Source organism: Caloenas nicobarica, chromosome 1 (assembly GCF_036013445.1).
Source record: "Caloenas nicobarica isolate bCalNic1 chromosome 1, bCalNic1.hap1, whole genome shotgun sequence".
Lineage (NCBI taxonomy): Eukaryota > Metazoa > Chordata > Aves > Columbiformes > Columbidae > Caloenas > Caloenas nicobarica.
In genome coordinates this window covers 53,478,045-53,496,259 of record NC_088245.1, presented here as the reverse complement: position 1 = coordinate 53,496,259, position 18,215 = coordinate 53,478,045, and the positions used below count along the sequence as shown (strand labels likewise).

The 18,215-nt window shown below is 36.2% G+C and overlaps 1 protein-coding gene across 5 annotated transcripts in view; it reads right to left on the bottom strand.

Moving 5' to 3' along the window:
* Positions 1-18,215, bottom strand: part of PPFIA2 (PTPRF interacting protein alpha 2) — a 315,886-nt gene that overhangs the window by 120,548 nt on the left and 177,123 nt on the right. For all 5 annotated transcript variants that reach the window (XM_065626973.1, XM_065626972.1, XM_065626971.1 and 2 more), the window contains one exon: positions 1,800-1,901. In XM_065626973.1, the coding sequence (XP_065483045.1) occupies positions 1,800-1,901 (102 nt within the window). The remainder of the gene's footprint in view (positions 1-1,799; positions 1,902-18,215) is intronic.

The following is an 18,215-nucleotide window of genomic DNA, read 5'->3' as shown; positions in this document are numbered from 1 at the left end:
GCTAGTCTGCACTGCTTGTGTCAGACCCAAAGTAAGTATTGGTACACTGCAGTTTTAATAGACCAAAGTTAGTGTTCAACGGACTTTGTAGTGAAATGGATAAAGCATTGTTCTAGGCAGTTGTTTGCACATACACATGAAGACTTAGGACAACTGAGAAGATGACATTGCAAATCTAGTTTATAAGGGGGTTTTTTGTTTGTGCTTTTTTTTTTTTCTGTAAAGAAAGGCAAATGGATATATGTTCTATGCAGAAATGGGTATATGTAGATTATTGGACAGGTACAATTGAGTGTGTATTTTAACTACATCTCTCTATTCAAAAGTTTGTGCTGGAATTATCACAAAGTATTCTTTATTCTATGTAAATGATTTTCTGAATTGACTTTCCTATTTTTACCTTAAATACTAAAATAACTGATACATGTAACAGTTACTGATAATTTAAGCAGTTTTAGAAAGTCTTCAGATTTGTAGTTGAGATGGTTTGCTAAACCTAAAAATGCAGTGCAATTACCACATGCTTCTCCACTAACTAATTCTAGTTTTCTGGAAGTCATTTTGGACTGTTTAGAATGTATGAGAGTCATGGGAGAAAAAGTAGGTATCACTTATGTCTCTCATCACATTTCCCAAACCCATCACCTCTAAGACTTCTGTTCTAAATGTGATCATCTCCTGCACCTCCAAGGTAGCATGGAGACAGATGGGGCAGCTTTGCCTCTTTGTAGGCATCTGTATCATCTGTCCTTCCATGGATATCTGAAGTCTATGGCACCCTAGTGCTATAGCTGGACAGAAAAAAGGAGGGACAAAGACCATCTCTCAGTTCTTTTGTCATGCATATTGTTCGATTTCCTTCAGAATGGAAATTAGCTGACAAAGGAAAGATGTTATCTGAGCAGCCAAAGTGCTATTAGTTCAGTGAGAGGAGGAAAACAGGAAGAGTTACGCAGACCACAGAAGAATGAAATATGGATACAAGAAAACATTCTTGGCGTTCAGCCTCTCTGAGATCTATTCCATATATTCATTACCAGCCTGACTTCTGTCTGACCTGGGACTACTCCATCTCTTTTCTCATGCCTTTCCCTACCCCATAAAGCCTCCTCTGCTCCCATCTTCCATTTATTGCTCAATTCTGCCTTTAACCAGACATTTGCATGCAAATTATTTTATTCTGAGAGTTTTCAGAAGGTGCTATCATGTACTCTTGGTCCCAGACAGAATAACATCTTCTGATTGAATTAGAATATAATAAATTTAAGGCTGTAATCTTGTCCTCACTCAGCTGTATGGCAAATAACATTTACTTGAAGGGTGACATAGCTGCATCTAGACTAAACAACAGACTGACTGTGATATGTGTGGCAGCCTTCATCTCATCCTTATTCAGATCAAATCCAAGGCACGAGGGAAAGCTGGGTCTGTTGTAACCTTGCCTTTTGCCTTGATAAGAGATAAGGATATGTGCAGGCTACTTAGGCAGATCCTAGGGCCTGTAAGGCTGCATGAGTCCCTTGCTTTAGAAAGCATTTAAACTAAATTAACTTACCATGCTATATACGAAATCTGCTGGTTTTGTAATATATCTTGCAAATGCACACACTTATTTCCTCCAGGACTGTAGCATGGTAGACACGTCCTGCTACTTAGAACCTTGCAAGTTTCATGTACTTGTTAAAAGGCTGGAATTTTGTTGTCTTATTTATACAAATTAATATCTAAATTTATATACAAGTATATTCCTCCTGCTTTACATATACATGTTATCCAGAAAAGGTCTGCTGTATACTTACTCTTGTGTTGTTTCTTTCAGCTTTCAGTTCTGAAATCTCCTCCTCTTTTTCAAGCAGCTGTTCCCTGCATGCATTTAATTCTTTCGTCAGTGCAGCAAATTCCTGTGGAAGAAAATTATATATGAAGTTACTCAAGATGTAAGCACAAGAATAATCAAACACATATCCATTCTAGAGTTTAAGAATTTAAATAATATTAAGAAATCATCAACACAAACTAAAATAGCATATGTAAGCATCAGCATCTACCAAAACCATTTAAAGTCTAGGTATATCTAATAAAAAGCAACTATGAAAAACACTGATTTAAGTTTAGAAACAAAAGTAGGTTCAAGACGGTGGCAACATGCCCCATACATAAGCTACCAGAACCACACCAGAAGAGCAGGATTGGCTTATTTCATAGCAACAGAGACATCACGTTTCACACATAATGAAGTTCAACTCAACATAGAATCGAAGAATCGTTCTGGTTGGAAATGACCTTTAAAATCATCGAGGACAACCATTAACATAACACTGCCAAGTCCACCTCTAAACCATGTCCCTAAGGACCTCATCTACTTAGTAAGTGTTCTTGCCTCTCTCTAAAGCAGCTGTTGCAACATGGTATGAGAGAAAAAAGTTAAGGTATTCACTGATAAAATCCATCTAATATCAGATTAACATAAGTAATATATGTGTTGTGGGGAAAAAAATCCAAACCAAAGCAAAACAAACAAAAAACCACAACCCTTCATTTTTACTCTATATTTGAATTTAACTATTAAAATGCATTTGGGCATTATAGTGAAAGGCTGTGATGAGTCAGAACAATATTCATGTTTGTTAGTTTGAAATGAGTTTCCTATGAAATAACAACATAAGATGAAACTGGATTTTAAGTTGCCTCCAATTATAAGTTTTACACATAAAACTAATAGGTTTTCTGAAAACCACATCTTTCAGCTGCCAAAATTCCTATTGAAATGTCTTGATGTTAACATTGCCATTACTCTTCAATGATAAACATGAATTTTTTTTCTGTTCAAAGGGCAGACACAGGTTTGTCATTCATTTCAATAATGAAAAGGTTTCACTGCATATGTGTTTATTTTTGACAGGTACAACATATTCTAAACTATGGTGGTTCATATTATCCTTTATAGAAAAAAATTGCTACATGTCTCACAAAAACAGTGAAACAAAAGATGAAAAGCATTTAAAATTTGTGATCATGTGTTGGGAAAATGTCTTGATGAACAGCATCGCTGCTTAACAAAGATATATACATATTTTTAAATATTAAGTTAATTTTAGTTTGATCAAAATAGTCAGTGTTTAAGAGCACCCACAAGCACCTGGTGTTAAACTGAAGTCATTCCTAATGCCTTCCCCCTGCCCCCAAAGAAAGCAGTTTAAGAAAAAAATATGTCCAGGTGGTTTATCTTATCAGCCAGTGGGATGAAGCTGAACTAAATCCACGTATTCAAGACAAAAGCTAGCAATGATCTCAAGAGGGCTTGGTTTGCTGCTTCCCCTTGACTTGCTGAAAGCAGCTTTTATCTGAACTAAAGTGTGTTCGATGGAAGTTTGGTAGCTATTCCTAGGCTCGGTCTGTTTCCGTCAAGTTTCTAAATAGTTAATGGTGTATGGTACTATTAATAACATATTAAAAAGTATTCAAATAGATTTCAAGTGATATTCTAACAATGTGTAAGTAAGCTGTGGGTTTTTTTCTTTTTTTTTTTTCATTTTTCAGCAGCTAGAACTGGATTCACAGTAAATCTCCATGCAGATCACACAGTAGTATGGAAAGTGTTGTACTAATATCCTCAGTAGATTTTGGTTTAGAAATCAGCTATTGATCACATGAACCATGTAGTGATGTTTCGCGTCATACCTCCTAATCAGTATTTTCATTTTACACACTAGTGGTCAAGAACTTGTAAGGCTATGCAGCACACTTTGATGTTAAAGCCCTTAACTTAGCTTTGAAAATGAGATTTACATTTAAAAACTCCTTTCTCACTTTTCAAAAGTATCATTAAAACGTCTGCATGTAGGTCTTACTCTAGGATTCAGAAACTGCCAGTGTTATGTTGTCCAGATTTTTATTTAAAAACTCCTGTCCTTAAGGTTATAACTAATGCTACATATCAAATGAAAATATCATGTTTAATAGAAAGCCAGCAATCTCAAGACAGATTGAATCAGAATTGTGAAGCACAAAATCACACACATATATATTTCTTCATATTCCTCTAAGAGACACTTCATAGTGCTATGGGTGGAATTCCTGTTACTATCTTAGAGTTTGTAAGCACGGATAAGTGTCTATAATACTTTCAGAATCTCACAGAATAAACTTGCTGTGCAATGTATGTAGTGTGCCATTGTTATTTACATTTTCTCATTTCTTTGTATTGTTTCAGTTGGAACTAAAATAGACATTTGGGCATATGCTTAGGCAACTGGGTGGGTGACAGGTGGTGAAAAGGATAACGAGCGTCATCTGGTGATTTACCATTCCAGTTCTTAACTACAGTAAGGCCAAGTAGTCTGACAACATGATTTTGTTGCTTTCCTGGGAAACAGAGGAAGACAGGAGTTTATCAAATTGTACGTTCTTTGCTGTGCCAAGGCAAGCCTGCTACCAGCAGTACAGCCCCTAATGCTTTGGTCAATATAATGTCAAAGAATTAAGGAATAGAGTTCCTACTAGTTTGCTGAGCAGCATGGAGCTTGCTCTTAGGGGAATTTTGTTTGGTCATCAGCTTAAGTTTTCCCTTGCTGAAAAACAAAAGATTATTCAAAATTCTGCTCCCAGAGAGTCCCATACCTAACACAGTGCCCTCTCAGCTTTGGAATATCTTCAGCTTATATTCATAATAACTATTAGTGTCCACTTTAGCTGGGCCGTTGTGTCCAGTATTTTACTTGAGCTGCTGACACAGTCCCTTCAAGACTTTCAATTATTCAGTTGCTGCTGCTCTCTGAAATTCCTCTGTGCTCTCTGCAGTCCCAGCATTTACAACAGGCAGCCACCTCTTCATACCTCTGGAGCTAAAGTGGCCAACTTTCTCTCTTCATCTGAAGTACTAGAGACTGCTTAGTCGCCAAGAGCTTTGGCTGTCTCTGAACTGAATGATGACAGAGTTGTTGGTTTGTTTTTTTTTTCCTTGGTGTCTGTATCATAAGCCTTTTACAGGGAAAATCCCAAAGTAAAACTGAGTTTGCCTTTGAGCTTTACAAATTATTATTTCTGTCACATCTGCTTTGATGAATTAATAACTATATTAAACCTCATAACAACTCACTTTTCAACTTATGCTTCCAAAACAAGTAAAACTAATTTTAAATATACCCTTTTCATCCAAGGTGTCCCTGAGATATGACAAAGGAGTGCTCCAGGGAACGTGTTTCTCCCACAGGTTGGAAGCAAAGCAAACCATATGTTTTTTTTAATCCAGTTATGTAATAAATGACATGCGATGATAATGACCTCTGCTCGTGCAATTCCCTCCTACATATACAGGGATCAAAGGAATACTGTCATCTGGAATTACTGTTTGCAGCAGAAATCTTGCATGGTCAGTCATACTTTGGAAGCCCTGAAGGTAGTAGCTGTTGCATAATTAATATGATTTGACAGGCACAACTGCACTCTTAAAGCTTATGTAGAAGTTGTATGGCTATAAAGTCAATTGAGAACTGAATTAAAACTATATGAAAATTATTCAGTTGATCGCACTGTTTTTATGTTATACTGTAACATCAGGATACTAACAAACTTTTTTCATGATAACCCAAGGAAGAAAAGATGCCATCTGAATAAACACTAGCTCAGAGCCTATCTTATCTGCTGTTTCTCCTTTTGTCTTAAGACTTGGGCTATAACACTCAGTCTGACTGAAAAACAGCTGACTCAAAATGACAGCTCTTCATGTATCCCATGTTTGTCTTTGAGGAGAAGGCCGAAGCCTTGAAAACAAATTCAACAGAAATTTGTAGCCGCCGAAAGGACCGCTAGGCGTTACAAATATAATAAATAAAAAAAAAAAAAAAAAAAAAAGCCAAGGTCTTCCCCTGGTGAAGCAGCTGAGATGCAGTTGGAGCAGAGGCGGGAGGCGGCCCGGGAAGCGGGAGGCCCTGGGGACAGGCGGGCGGTGCTGCCAGATGTGTTGGCAGCAGGACTGTGCAGGGGAGCGACAGCACAGCTCGCTGGCCCTTCAATCTCTGCCTCTAGGGACTGCCGTAACAACTGCTGCTTTCTTTGCTTATTGTTCCCAGCAAAGGCCTGTGAGGTTTATTTTTTGTGACCTAATATGCAGAAAACATATATAACTAGTCTCCAAGCTGAGGGTATGCCACAGAAATTACGAGACCTCATAGCCTCAATGCTCAGCTGTGCACACAGTTCAGTACTGAGTGAGCTGAGATGAAATGAAAATACAAACAGCCTCGCAGGATCACCCCCCCGCAAAAAAACCTCAAACAAACAAAGAAAACCCAAAACAAATAACCAACCAACCAACCAAACCCCACTCTACTGAAAGAAAAGAGAAATTTTGTAAGACCAAAAAAACCCCCAAGCCCCACGAAATTCAGATTCAGAGACACTGGAGAGATTCAGCTTAAAATCTCCCCTGGATTTTCCATCCATTTTCCATCCATGAACTACAGTTCATTTCGGGAATGAATGAGGGAACTAATCTCTGCATGGAGAAAGAATGGTAAGGCTTTATCATTTTCATTTTACATTCAACACAAGCTATGTCAACTGATTTGCTTTCCTACGAATTTAGATGCAACTCATTTAACATAGGAAATAACTACCTACTACATTTTCCTTGGAGTTTCAACCTTTCATTTATTATGTTTTCATCCGATCCAATTTTGTAAAAAAAAAAAATGAAAATTGTACCTTCTTATTATTCTTTTCTTAGGAAATATTGTTGGAAATTGTCCATGCCTTTTAAGTGAACGAGGATTTATTTTAGCAATTTTGCCATTACCAGCATGCAGATTGCAACCTTGTTGATTCCTATTAAAAAAACGAAACACTACAAAATTCTGAATGCAATTCACTGTTTATCTTCTTACTACAGAAGAGCCATAATAATAGTCCTTGATTTTAGATTAGATTGAATGCAAGATTTAATCACGTGGGTTTGGTGTCAGTCTTCTGAAATGTTTATTTCTACATTTCTGCTCAAAATGAGAGTCCATTTCCACACAAGTTTTAGGTTGGAAAACACGTACCCTGACATATTGTAACAGGACCCAGCTGAAAACAGGAAATCTGTTTGGTTCTCAGGACTAAAACTGTGTTCTCTTCATACATATAAAAGTCGTACTTTGAAAATTGTACAGTAGTCACTGAATTAGTCTCTTTAAAAAATTGTCAGATCAGTTTGCACTATGATGCTGTTTGAATGGAGAGTTTATGTACTTCTCCACAAATTAGGAATAGTGTGGCCAGCAGCACGAGAGAAGTGATTGTGCCACTGTACTGGTGAGGCCCCATCTTGAATCCTGTGTTCATTTTTGGGCCCCTCATCATAAGATGGACATTGAAGTACTAGAGAGAGTGCAGAGGAGAGTGTGGAAGCTGGTGAGGGGTCTGGAGCACAAGTCTGATGAGGAGCAGCTGAGGGAACTGGGGCTGTTCAGCCTGGAGAAAAGGAGGCTGAGGGGAGACCTGATCGCTGTCTGCAACTGCCTGAAAGGAGGTTGTAGCATGGAGGGTGTTGGCCTCTTCTCCCAAGTAGCAAGTGATAGGACAAGAGGAAATGGCCTCAAGTTGCACCAGGGGAGGTTTAGATTGGATATTAGGAAAAAATTTCTTCACGGGAAGGGTTGTCAGGCATTGGAACAGGCTGCCCAGGGAAGTGGTGGAGTCACCATCCCTGGAGGTGTTTAAAAGACGTTTAGCCGAGGTTTTTAGGGACATGGTTTACAGCTAGAGTTAGGTTAGGTTATGGCTGGACTCAATCCTGAGGGTGTCTTCCAACTGAAATGATTCTATTCTATTCTATTCTATTCTATTCTATTCTAGATAAATGTAAGTAAAATTGATTCAGTCTCCCTTTTCCCCACTTTTATGAAGTGTGCTTTTTTTTTTAATCCCTTCAAGTAATTGGCCACGAGTAGTAAATGATATAATAAATAATATGATGTCAGTGGGCCACATCATATTGAAGTACTGAATCTCTAATCTAACTATGTGTTACTTTGTGTGACTTGCACCATGCTGTCACAGGCAGGGAATGAGGTGCTTTTATTCAGGTATGATTTTAGTGGCTCTTACACAGTCACTAAACAAGGTTCAAAATATTAAGGAATTATCAGCACTGGTTTGGGTTTTTAATTGGTCTGCAAGACATCTAAAATGTGGAAAGTGTGATTAAATGTCACAATGTGAGTGTTCATTAAATCATAGAGAAAAATGAAGAGGATGACATTTCTGTTATGTAACAGAGAGAACTAATTGAGTAACACAGTGGGCTTGTGACCACACATGCTCTATTTATTTTTTTTTTCAGAAATGTGGGCACTGACTGAAATTTTGAAATATGTAGGCACTTACTCACACATAAGCACACAGTCAACACTCCTTGGAGAAAAAAAAAAAAAAGAAAAAGACTTTCCACAGGCTCTGAGCCTATGTTAACATCTACCAGAATTAATAATCCAAATCCATTCACTGAACAGAAAATTGGACAAATGGAGAACTGCTATATAGCTTTCCATCAAGAAATAATTCCTTCTTTAAATACTTCATTGAATCTACATCACATTTTGAACTAAGTCTTGCCAATATTTACTTATTCAGCCATCTCCTTCTGAGTAGAAGAAATAATCTCAAACAAGCATAGCCTCTCTGTGGATGGCCTAGTATCATGAATGAATTATTTATCATTATGATTGTCGTCCCAAATTAAAAGAAATATAATTGGTTTTTTCTGAGCAAAAAGAAAATACCCCAAATTCTATTTCAGTACCTTAAAAAAGAAAAAAAGAAAGAAAACCCAACCAACCAACCATAAAACAAAACAAACAAACAAAACCCCAAAACAAACAAAAACCCCCGTCCAACCAAAAAACCACCACAACAAAAAAACTTGCTTCTGAAAAGACCAAAAAAGAATAATAGATATATCTGAAAAGAATAATAGATATATCTGATTAGGGCCATTGCACATATTGAATAATGTGGATATACATATTGTGTTTAGCTTTGCAGCATATGTAACCTGACTTTTATATAAATGTCATCTAAATTCAACAGCTGTATCATGCTACTTTCATGATTTTTTAGAAGAACAACAGTACCAAAGGTATTCAAAATTGTATTTCAAAAGTCACCAAAAAAGAAATTTTAAATGTTATCTGCTTAAATGTTAGTCCATGTGATAGTACTTCTAGATAAATTTAAAGATGGAAGGGAAGAATGTACCACTTTCATGACTTGTGATGGAATATGCCTAATTTTCCTGCTATAGGACATACTTGCCATATAAATTCCCATAGATTTTTGAAGCCAAAGTGAATCTCCCCAGCAACACAAGTATTATGACAAAGGCTCAATTTTTGTCAATGAGTTTCTCACACAGGATTACTTCAGGAAGAGATCTGACACTACACACAGAAGACATGGGTACAAATCTGCCATGGTAGTTTCCACTTGAAACTATGGCAATAATAACATGAATGTAATTCAAATGATTTTAGAATCATTGCTAAACAGTGGTATAACCACAAGCAATGACCTAAGTATAACTCTTTAATCAGTACCAAACAGCCAAACACAAACCCATGTACATTATTTCCCAAATTATCCTGCAAAATTGTCATGTAAAAATGTAAATTTTACATGACTCCAGCTAAAAAGTGCCCAGTTGGCATTCCTAGTTTTATCACAGTAATTTCTCTGTAATGGGAAACTGCTGAATAAAGTATGCAATCTGCTGTTTTAACAATGTTTTCCCACTCCCTCTATTTTTAAATAATTCAGATTTAGTGCTCTGTATTATCTGTTGTATACTGATCACTGAAATTTATGCTTTCTGAAGAACGATAACCACCCAGTGGGTATTGATCTGTTAAAACAAAGATAGATTTCACACTTACAGTAATAATAGAAGAATAAGGGAAAAAGTGCATGATAAAACTGACAGCAAATTTTTATGTTTTTCTCTAAAATTTCTCATGTTCTGTGGGACTCTTCAGATTATGATAACAGATGTGAGTTCACAAAAGCTTTAAAAAAATTATCTCAGGCACAAGGCAATATATGCAAAAAATTCAAAAGCACAAGGCAGTAGATGCTAAAAATTCAGTGTTCCTTATTTGTCATCCTTAGTATCAAGCTATAAAGCTTAAATCACCAAAGGACCTGACTGCCTCCATCCATAAAAAAGTAAATTTTAAAGCTTAGAAAACTATAGCCTACTTTTAAATATTATTTTATTATTATAATGTAGCAAATCCAATTATAGCAAACTAAAGTCATTCTCCCATATTTATGAACAAGAATCAAATTAAAGTTTTGTTTTGTTTTCTGCTAAGCAAAAGCAAATGGAACATGTAAGGTCTCTTGTTTTGCAGTTATGTTAACCGGATTGGTTCAATTTGGAATAAATATCACAGTGAAGGACAGCATACTCTGTCACTTTGAAAATATCGAGCAGGTCTTCAGTGCTTTGCTTCTAACTGGTGGGAACACCTGAGGCACAGAGGCTCTATAACCCAATTACACAACTGTTGGATCATTACTGAAATGGGATGGGATAAAACATCACTCATATCAACATCTGTAAATATAATAAAGCTCGATTTCTAATTCAGGTGGCTGACTTTTACACAGCTCATAATATTATCAATAGTGTAGGATGAAACTGCAGACTGGCTTCCAATGTGTTTTAATTAGTCATATTTCACAACGTTCTACTATACATACTGTACTGTGTTTTGTAGAGGTATTACTCATCTGAGGTGCTATGGCAGCACGCTTTTCAGAAGCAGGATGAAATTGTTGTTAGTTGGGCTTCTAGTGATTTTTTCTTCAAATTGTACTACTGAAGTATGGAAGTGAATCAGCTATATAGTAAGGGAAATTGCACCATCAACTTTTTTCCATTTAATAATCAATGCCTTTGTTTTACAGATATTTGTATTCGCTTCTGAAAGTACATAAATAATTTGCAGATATGGTTATGTTGCAGACTAGAGTATATTATTATCTTCAAGTGAAGCTCTTTAACATAAAAGATATTTATATTAGTATGTCTTGATTGATTAAATATTGTAGTGCATTAAAACTGATGACAATTTACTACTCCATAGTTAGAAATTTATCACCTATGAATAAAGAGTAAAATAAGGTCTAAAATGGCAGACTGTAACTAATTAATAAAATACTTGTTTTGGTAAATGGGATTGATTTTATTCCAATTCATCGGAAGTATATTATTCTATATATTTAAATATTAAATATGTGAAATGATCACAGAGCAGTATCACAAGCAAAGAATAAATTGTTGCGTTGAATTACATGACTACAACCTCCCATTGCCAGCACAGAGTTTTATTTTATACTTATCATCCTACTTTTTTTTTTTGCAAAATTAAAATAAACACAAAGTTATAAAGGGAATCACCCTGGACAATATGCAAATTATTGAAGCACTTTACAGACTGTACAGTGGCTTCAGCACATACACACATACACACAACTCATTAGAAGGCAGATTGAGGTCAGCACATGGCCCTGAGAAATAACCTAAAATAAATCCTGACAGAGAGGATACGTGAAGGGTGACTGTAAGAAGCAACACATATGTAAACAGAATAGGCCTTGTCTCATAATGTTGGTAAGGAATGTGCAGCTTATTTTGATGCCAATTCCAGTTTACAAGTCTGGTTGAGTTTTAGCATGCCTGACTCACTTTTCAAACTATTTACTTCTCTTGCTCCGACTTCTCACTCTACACAGCATCTTGTTGTTTTCTTCCAGGCAAACCTGACAAAATACAGCGTGACCTTTCCGCCTCCCTCATTTTGGGGAACACATACTGTTTTGACACTTGTCTCCTTCTCTTCTTCCTCAGTATTGTCTCTGGGTAAATTTTATCCATGGTCACTCATTCAGTTATTAATAACAGGTCAACAAGTCTGCTGTTCTGATCCAGAACACATCCTACATTCCACAGTTAAAGCAGATTTTTCCCCTTTCAGAATTTGAAATAGTCTACTAAATAACTGACATTAAATTACATAATATTTCAAATATACTTAAAATAATAATTAAAAAAAGATCATCACTTTGTAAAACCAAGTGAAAAGTACATTATATTTTGGGTGTTTTCCATTCTTTCTTATTTATTCATGAATTTGCTCAGTCTGTAAAAAATTATAGAGAAGGAAAAGGACAAAGAACATGTAAATATACTTAATTCTATTATTTTTAATAAAAACTGCCAAACTTCAGAATATTATATATATTCAGTACTAGGAAATAATAATAGAGTTACAAAATTGGATTTTTTTCTTCTTTATATCAGAAAAAGTTTTGTCAAGCTAAAACCAGAATTAAGTCTACTAATTGACCTCATCCATCAACGTATCTCTTCACATAAACTACATTTGATCCTTTTCCTGGCAAGAATAGGTGGTAACTGATGTTTAAGTATGCAAATATTCGATCTTCTGAGTTGGATTTAGTTTACCTAATTTGAAAAGTGTGTTGTATTAAAATCTGTATCCGAGCTGGTCACTCAAAAGTAGCAAATGAGAATAAAGGCACTTTTAGGATAGGATGTGATTTGTAACACCCAATGTGCTACAGATTTCTCTTCTAGGTTGAAAAGAACTGCACCTTTGAATTCCTTATTTTTCTAAATAGAGTTTCTATAAAGACAACAGGGAAAACTACCTCTCCTACACTATAGACGTGTGCCTCTGATCTGACTGGTCCCAGCCTAACTAAATCTTGTTCGAGAGAAGTAAAATTCCCAACTTTAGCTATCATCAGGGATCACTTTATAGTTGGTATCATGGGTAGCAATCACCTCTCTCAGCCTGCCTCTGAAAATCGAACTGTAGAAATAACAAATATAGATTGCTATTAATTATCCCACTCTTCTAGGTGCTCACATTCAACTGGAGCAGTATGGGGTGGTTTCGTTCTTGGGGAAGATATCAAGAGAAGTGACCAGAGTCAGGATGAATACTAGGAGATTCAAATGAGAATATAACAAAATGTAGAGGAGAGGGCATCTGTACAATGGTTTAAAAAGAACAGATTGTTTTCTCTAGAAAATAAAAGTTTAACTGGGGACAAAGGTTGATTGTTATAATGACAAGAGTGATTATTCTTTTTGTGCACTGAGAGTGAGGCATAAATAATCAGGTCAAATTGCAGCTATGGCAGTTCAGGGCATTATTAGGAAAACCCCTTATCAGAATAGTTAAGCAATGAACCTGGCTGTACAGGAATTTTGCAGTGACACTGTCTCAGTGACAATTCAGACAAATATCCATGAGGTTTTATCATCCTGTCTCAAAGAATGAAGATGGAATAAATGACATTTGGAGGATATATCCATTTTTTGAGTCCATGACAATGAATGCAGTAGTTTCACTATTGTGAATTCTACTTTACTTTCTATTGGTGGATCCTTTAATTTAGAAGACAACAATGTATATTGACTTTCATGATGAAATTGCATTTACACATAGCACTTTCTTGGCATCTCCACTGGAGTTAACTTATGCCATGGATTTCACTAACTTGCTTCCTGTTTGGTAAGAAATGTAAGATGTATGTGGTTTGTTTTGTAGAAATGTTTTATTGATCCTTACACTGAAAATAAGTGACTTTTTCTTATTATGTTGATTCACTCTTTCCAGTTAGTCTAAACAGTCATCTAATATCCACCAAGTACAAATATGTACCTCAAGAAGGAATCCAAATTTTGCTATTTCCAGCAATCTAATATCTCGCTTCTTTATGTACAATAGAAGTAACATTAAAATTTGCTCAAACCTTGTTTTATATACTTAGATTGTTAACAGTAATCTTTCCTTTGGTCTACAGTATAACAATGAACTAAAAACTTTAGTAGAGAAAACAAGAAAATTACTTGCAGACACTCTTCATCAACAAATACGATTAATTGGTAAATTGGTAATTACTGACAGAGACTTCGTCCTGAGAGAAAATACACAATGTTCTTACAGATGCCAAGAACATCAAATTAAGGAATGGCATTTTCTTCATCAGAAATCTCACAACCACAAAGATCTGATTAGCCTCTGTGCCTCACACATTAAAGATAAAGGAATAATAAAATATCTTAAAATTAATTTAACATTCAGACACTGGCAAACTCATTGATACGCTGCCACCCACTAAGAAAATATCTTAAAGCTTTTTTTTTTTTTTTAAGAATTCTGGATAATTGATGTAAAACACATAACAGTTTTTAAAATCTGAAAATGCAGTGAGTAAATGTAAACTTACCTTTTCCTCTCTAAATAAAGAACTTGATAAAGCACAGCAGTTAATAATGCTAATAATAAAAAATTTGTTATCCTAAAGGATTGTATTCATTTTGAATCAGAAAAAAAAATAGGTATCTCATTGATTTCAGAAAAACAGGACATTAAATCAGAATTTTTGATAAAAGGTCATTTTCACTGATGTTCAATAATGTGCCGCACTCATGAAAGGAGCAAAAAGCTTCTAAATTACATCTTCTACACATAGTGTACTCTTGGGTATGAGAAGTAGTTCAACGTGTAAGAAAAAATACTGCTTATCAAGAGCTCTGCAGGACCCTGGTGACTACGTTCAGTAAATAAGAAATTTACATCAAAATAAGGCCTCAGTAGCAATAAATTTTCGAGCTTCCCACTGGACAAGTGGTCCAGAGGCTGATTCTGCCCAGAGCCCAGGCAATTCCTGCCTCTCTGTCCACATCTTGTTATTTAGTCCTTCAGGCATGGGTGGTGCTTGTGCAACGCTGGAGAACAGCATGACTACCAGCAGGACAGTACCCCAAAATGGGGACCTAGTCCGTGACTTCTAAAGAGCAGTGTGGTATCTGGTCGAACGACAAATATGTCCACTTTCCTGAGTTATGCTGCACATCTTGCCAGAACTACTTACGTATGTATGTGGTCACCTCACGTTAACATTACACAATATATGAACTAGAAGAAAGTTTTGTCAATTTAGTTATACAACTCAGATAACTGCACTGAACATTATTTGTGTTTCTCTATAATAAAGAAAATTCGGAAATGGGCAAACACAGATTTTTCTTTTTTAAGTTCTGTTTAAAATACTTACTACAAGTGTGTGTCACAGAAAGGTTTGCTACCTAATCTTCGCACACGCACTTCAGAAGCAGTTGGGCTTGTTTGAAGTGTGACTGTCACTTTGAAAACTAAATCAGATTTGCTGATCCAGATCTAGTGCTCTAAATGAAAGCTATACTTCAAACAAGGCCAGTTGCCTTTGAGGTGCTGTAGAGCTACTGTTTCTGTTTGAAGTTCATTATCCTACTACATTGCCACCAATTCAATATTACATCTGTCCCCTCTTACTACATTGTGTCTCCAGGTAACTAAAGAAACACAGATGATAATGGTCAGGACAGAGTTTATGCGACAGCTTTGAGCTCTTCTGTTCAGTAAAGCTCAGTTTAGGATTACACGTGTCACCACAAGATCTGAAAGAGTCATATGAAGGGGAGAGGAAATAAAAATTACTTTTTTAACTTAGTGTTTTAGTGCAAAACATACACAGTCACAAATGCACACCTACAGGCTATTAAATACTTTCACCAGATATGTTTAAATCTCATAACCCACTAGACTCAGACTATAGCTTAGCCCTTCTTTATCACTCTGTATCCACAGTAGCTAATATTGATAGAAACGGGAAGCATTTTAATAATACTGATTCTCAGAAATCCTGGTGTATTGGCAACATAAACAAATCATGTTTATCCTATACCTCCCCTGTGAAACAGGATGCATACCGACTCATTCCTACCTGCTCAGAGATACATCTATCAGGTTGACTGCATAGAAATACTTCACAAACTTCTTGCATTTTACTGTACACTATTCCATTTATGATTTGTATTTCTGCAAGATGTGATAACCCCCAAAATTCAGAAATTAAAAAAAAAAAAAAAATCCACACCAAACCAAAAAACTCAAACTAGCTAACGTGTAAAAAAGTGCATGTTAAATACCTATTTTTCCCTGGGTGTATTTATTTGCAGTATATTTCCAGAAACAAGACCATTATAAAAATGACAAGCAAATATCCAAACAAAGGCAAATACCAGAAATCCAACAGAAGTAGAACACTTGTTTTAGAGCCAGCTGGGTCAAAATGTGTTAGTACTCTAACCTCATAAATCTTCCCAAAGTTGTTGGCTTAACTATATGTTATCCTGCAGTATTGCTAAATCAGATAACATTCTACTTTCCAAACTGGCTGCTTATATTTCTCATGACAACCACAAGACATCAACCACAAAATACAACTAGACATGTGCTGAAGATTAAAGTCCCATAGCTGTTCAGAGTGTTTCCAAACCTTAGGGCTATATTCTCCTCCTTTTGCCCTGGTACCTATCTTCCTGCAGCCTGTGAGTACAAAGAAATCAAACTCAATCACAACAATTGAAAATCTTCGAAGGATTTGGCTTCTAAAAAGTCAGTCCCTGGACCCAATCGTCAATTCTTTGAAGCCAATTTATAAATGAAAAGCATTCATTAAAAGCATTAAGAGGGAAATTTTCAGAATAGCTGAGCAGAAAGCCACAGAGCCCATGAGCTTAGGGGTAGCTCTCGCTCAGGCTACTCTTTCCTCCTTTTCTAGCCAGGATGATTTACTCTTACTCCGGTACCTTTCCCAGATCAGTAGCAGCGGAGGAGGTGATGATGCCACAACATGACTCTAAGTGCCAGCACTCACCAATGAGATTAAGATTGTTAGGTTTAAGTATCATGAAAATATCCATGATGGTAGCCCTGTATTAAACTCTGTGCTTGCCCTGATAAATTAATAAGCAAAACATGGCTAAGAGCAATTAACTCAATTGGCTTACTCTGTTGGGTTTCTGAATGTGGCTAATGCTTTCTTTGATGGGCAACTGGGCAAAAGGAGGAGATAAATTTGTACATAATCATCTGCAAGTATCTCTTCCAGGAAACTGAGAGTAAATAAAGTAAGTAAAGTAAATAAAATAAAGGAACCTACGTCCACTCATCTATTATAGGAAAAAAACATAGCCATCATGTAAGAAAGCTGAGAAAAAAGTGATCATTGCAATCAAGAGTGAAAAGTAAAATTTAATAAATGACAGTCTTTCCAGAAGAGAATTTTTTGTACTAGTTGGTAAAACGGAACAGTTGCTTGTTTGCATAAATTACCAACAAAACTCTATAGTAAGCCATTTATGTGAAACATCTACCTTTTAGTTCCTTAGTAAAAGGGAAAAATTTCTTATAATGGTAGAGAAATACTTCAATCAAGAGAAATGGGATTTGGTACTTTTGATATGGAATAAAGCAGATAATGAAATAAGGCTACAGCATTGCATCATGCCACTCATATATGAAAATAAATTTCCTGGTCATAAAACCAAGATTTTTCTAAACAGGAAGAACATAAATCCTGCAGAAAATGATACCTCAGTAGTTCCCCAGTCTCTAGGGAATGTATGCGTTTTGCTACTTGTAAAAAAAGCAGTGGGACCTAGTTAAGTGTAGTGAAGATAACTAATAATTACAGCAACCATACTATACTATGCTTTGTAACCTTTGATTTAGAGACATGCAGTCCTCTCAGTCTGAAGCCCTGAAATCTCTGTCATTACAAAAAGTAATTGCCTGGAATATCTTTAGTATATAGCCATCACCCTTTAGTTTACAGAAAAATCTTGAATATATCTGTTTCAGGCAATCATCTAGTTAAGCACTTCTACGTTTATATTAACAAAGGCCGTGACAAGAAGGTAAAAAAGTGAAAGAATCCCAGGCATCAGAAATAAAGCAGAAGATAACTCCAGAGCTTCTTGCTATGTGCCAAAGTCTACATCATAGCCACCTGTAAAACCCTCTCCCAGCTGTGGCCAAGCAGCCGCAGCTCAGCCGGCCTTCAGCTCTCCCCAGTGCTGTAGCCGTCTCAGTTTGTCTGTCTGCGGGTAACCTGGCTGGCAAAATCTCTGCCTGGGTGCTAAACCACCCCACAGTTTGGAAAGGTAACGCCTCAGTGTAGGTGGGCAGAGCACCCTGCCTGTGTCATGACCTGCTCAGTGAACTAGAAATCTGACTTCTTTGTCGGCCAAGAGGCGAGTTGCCTACATTATATTTAGTATACAATCCTCGGGTATGAATTTTCTAAAA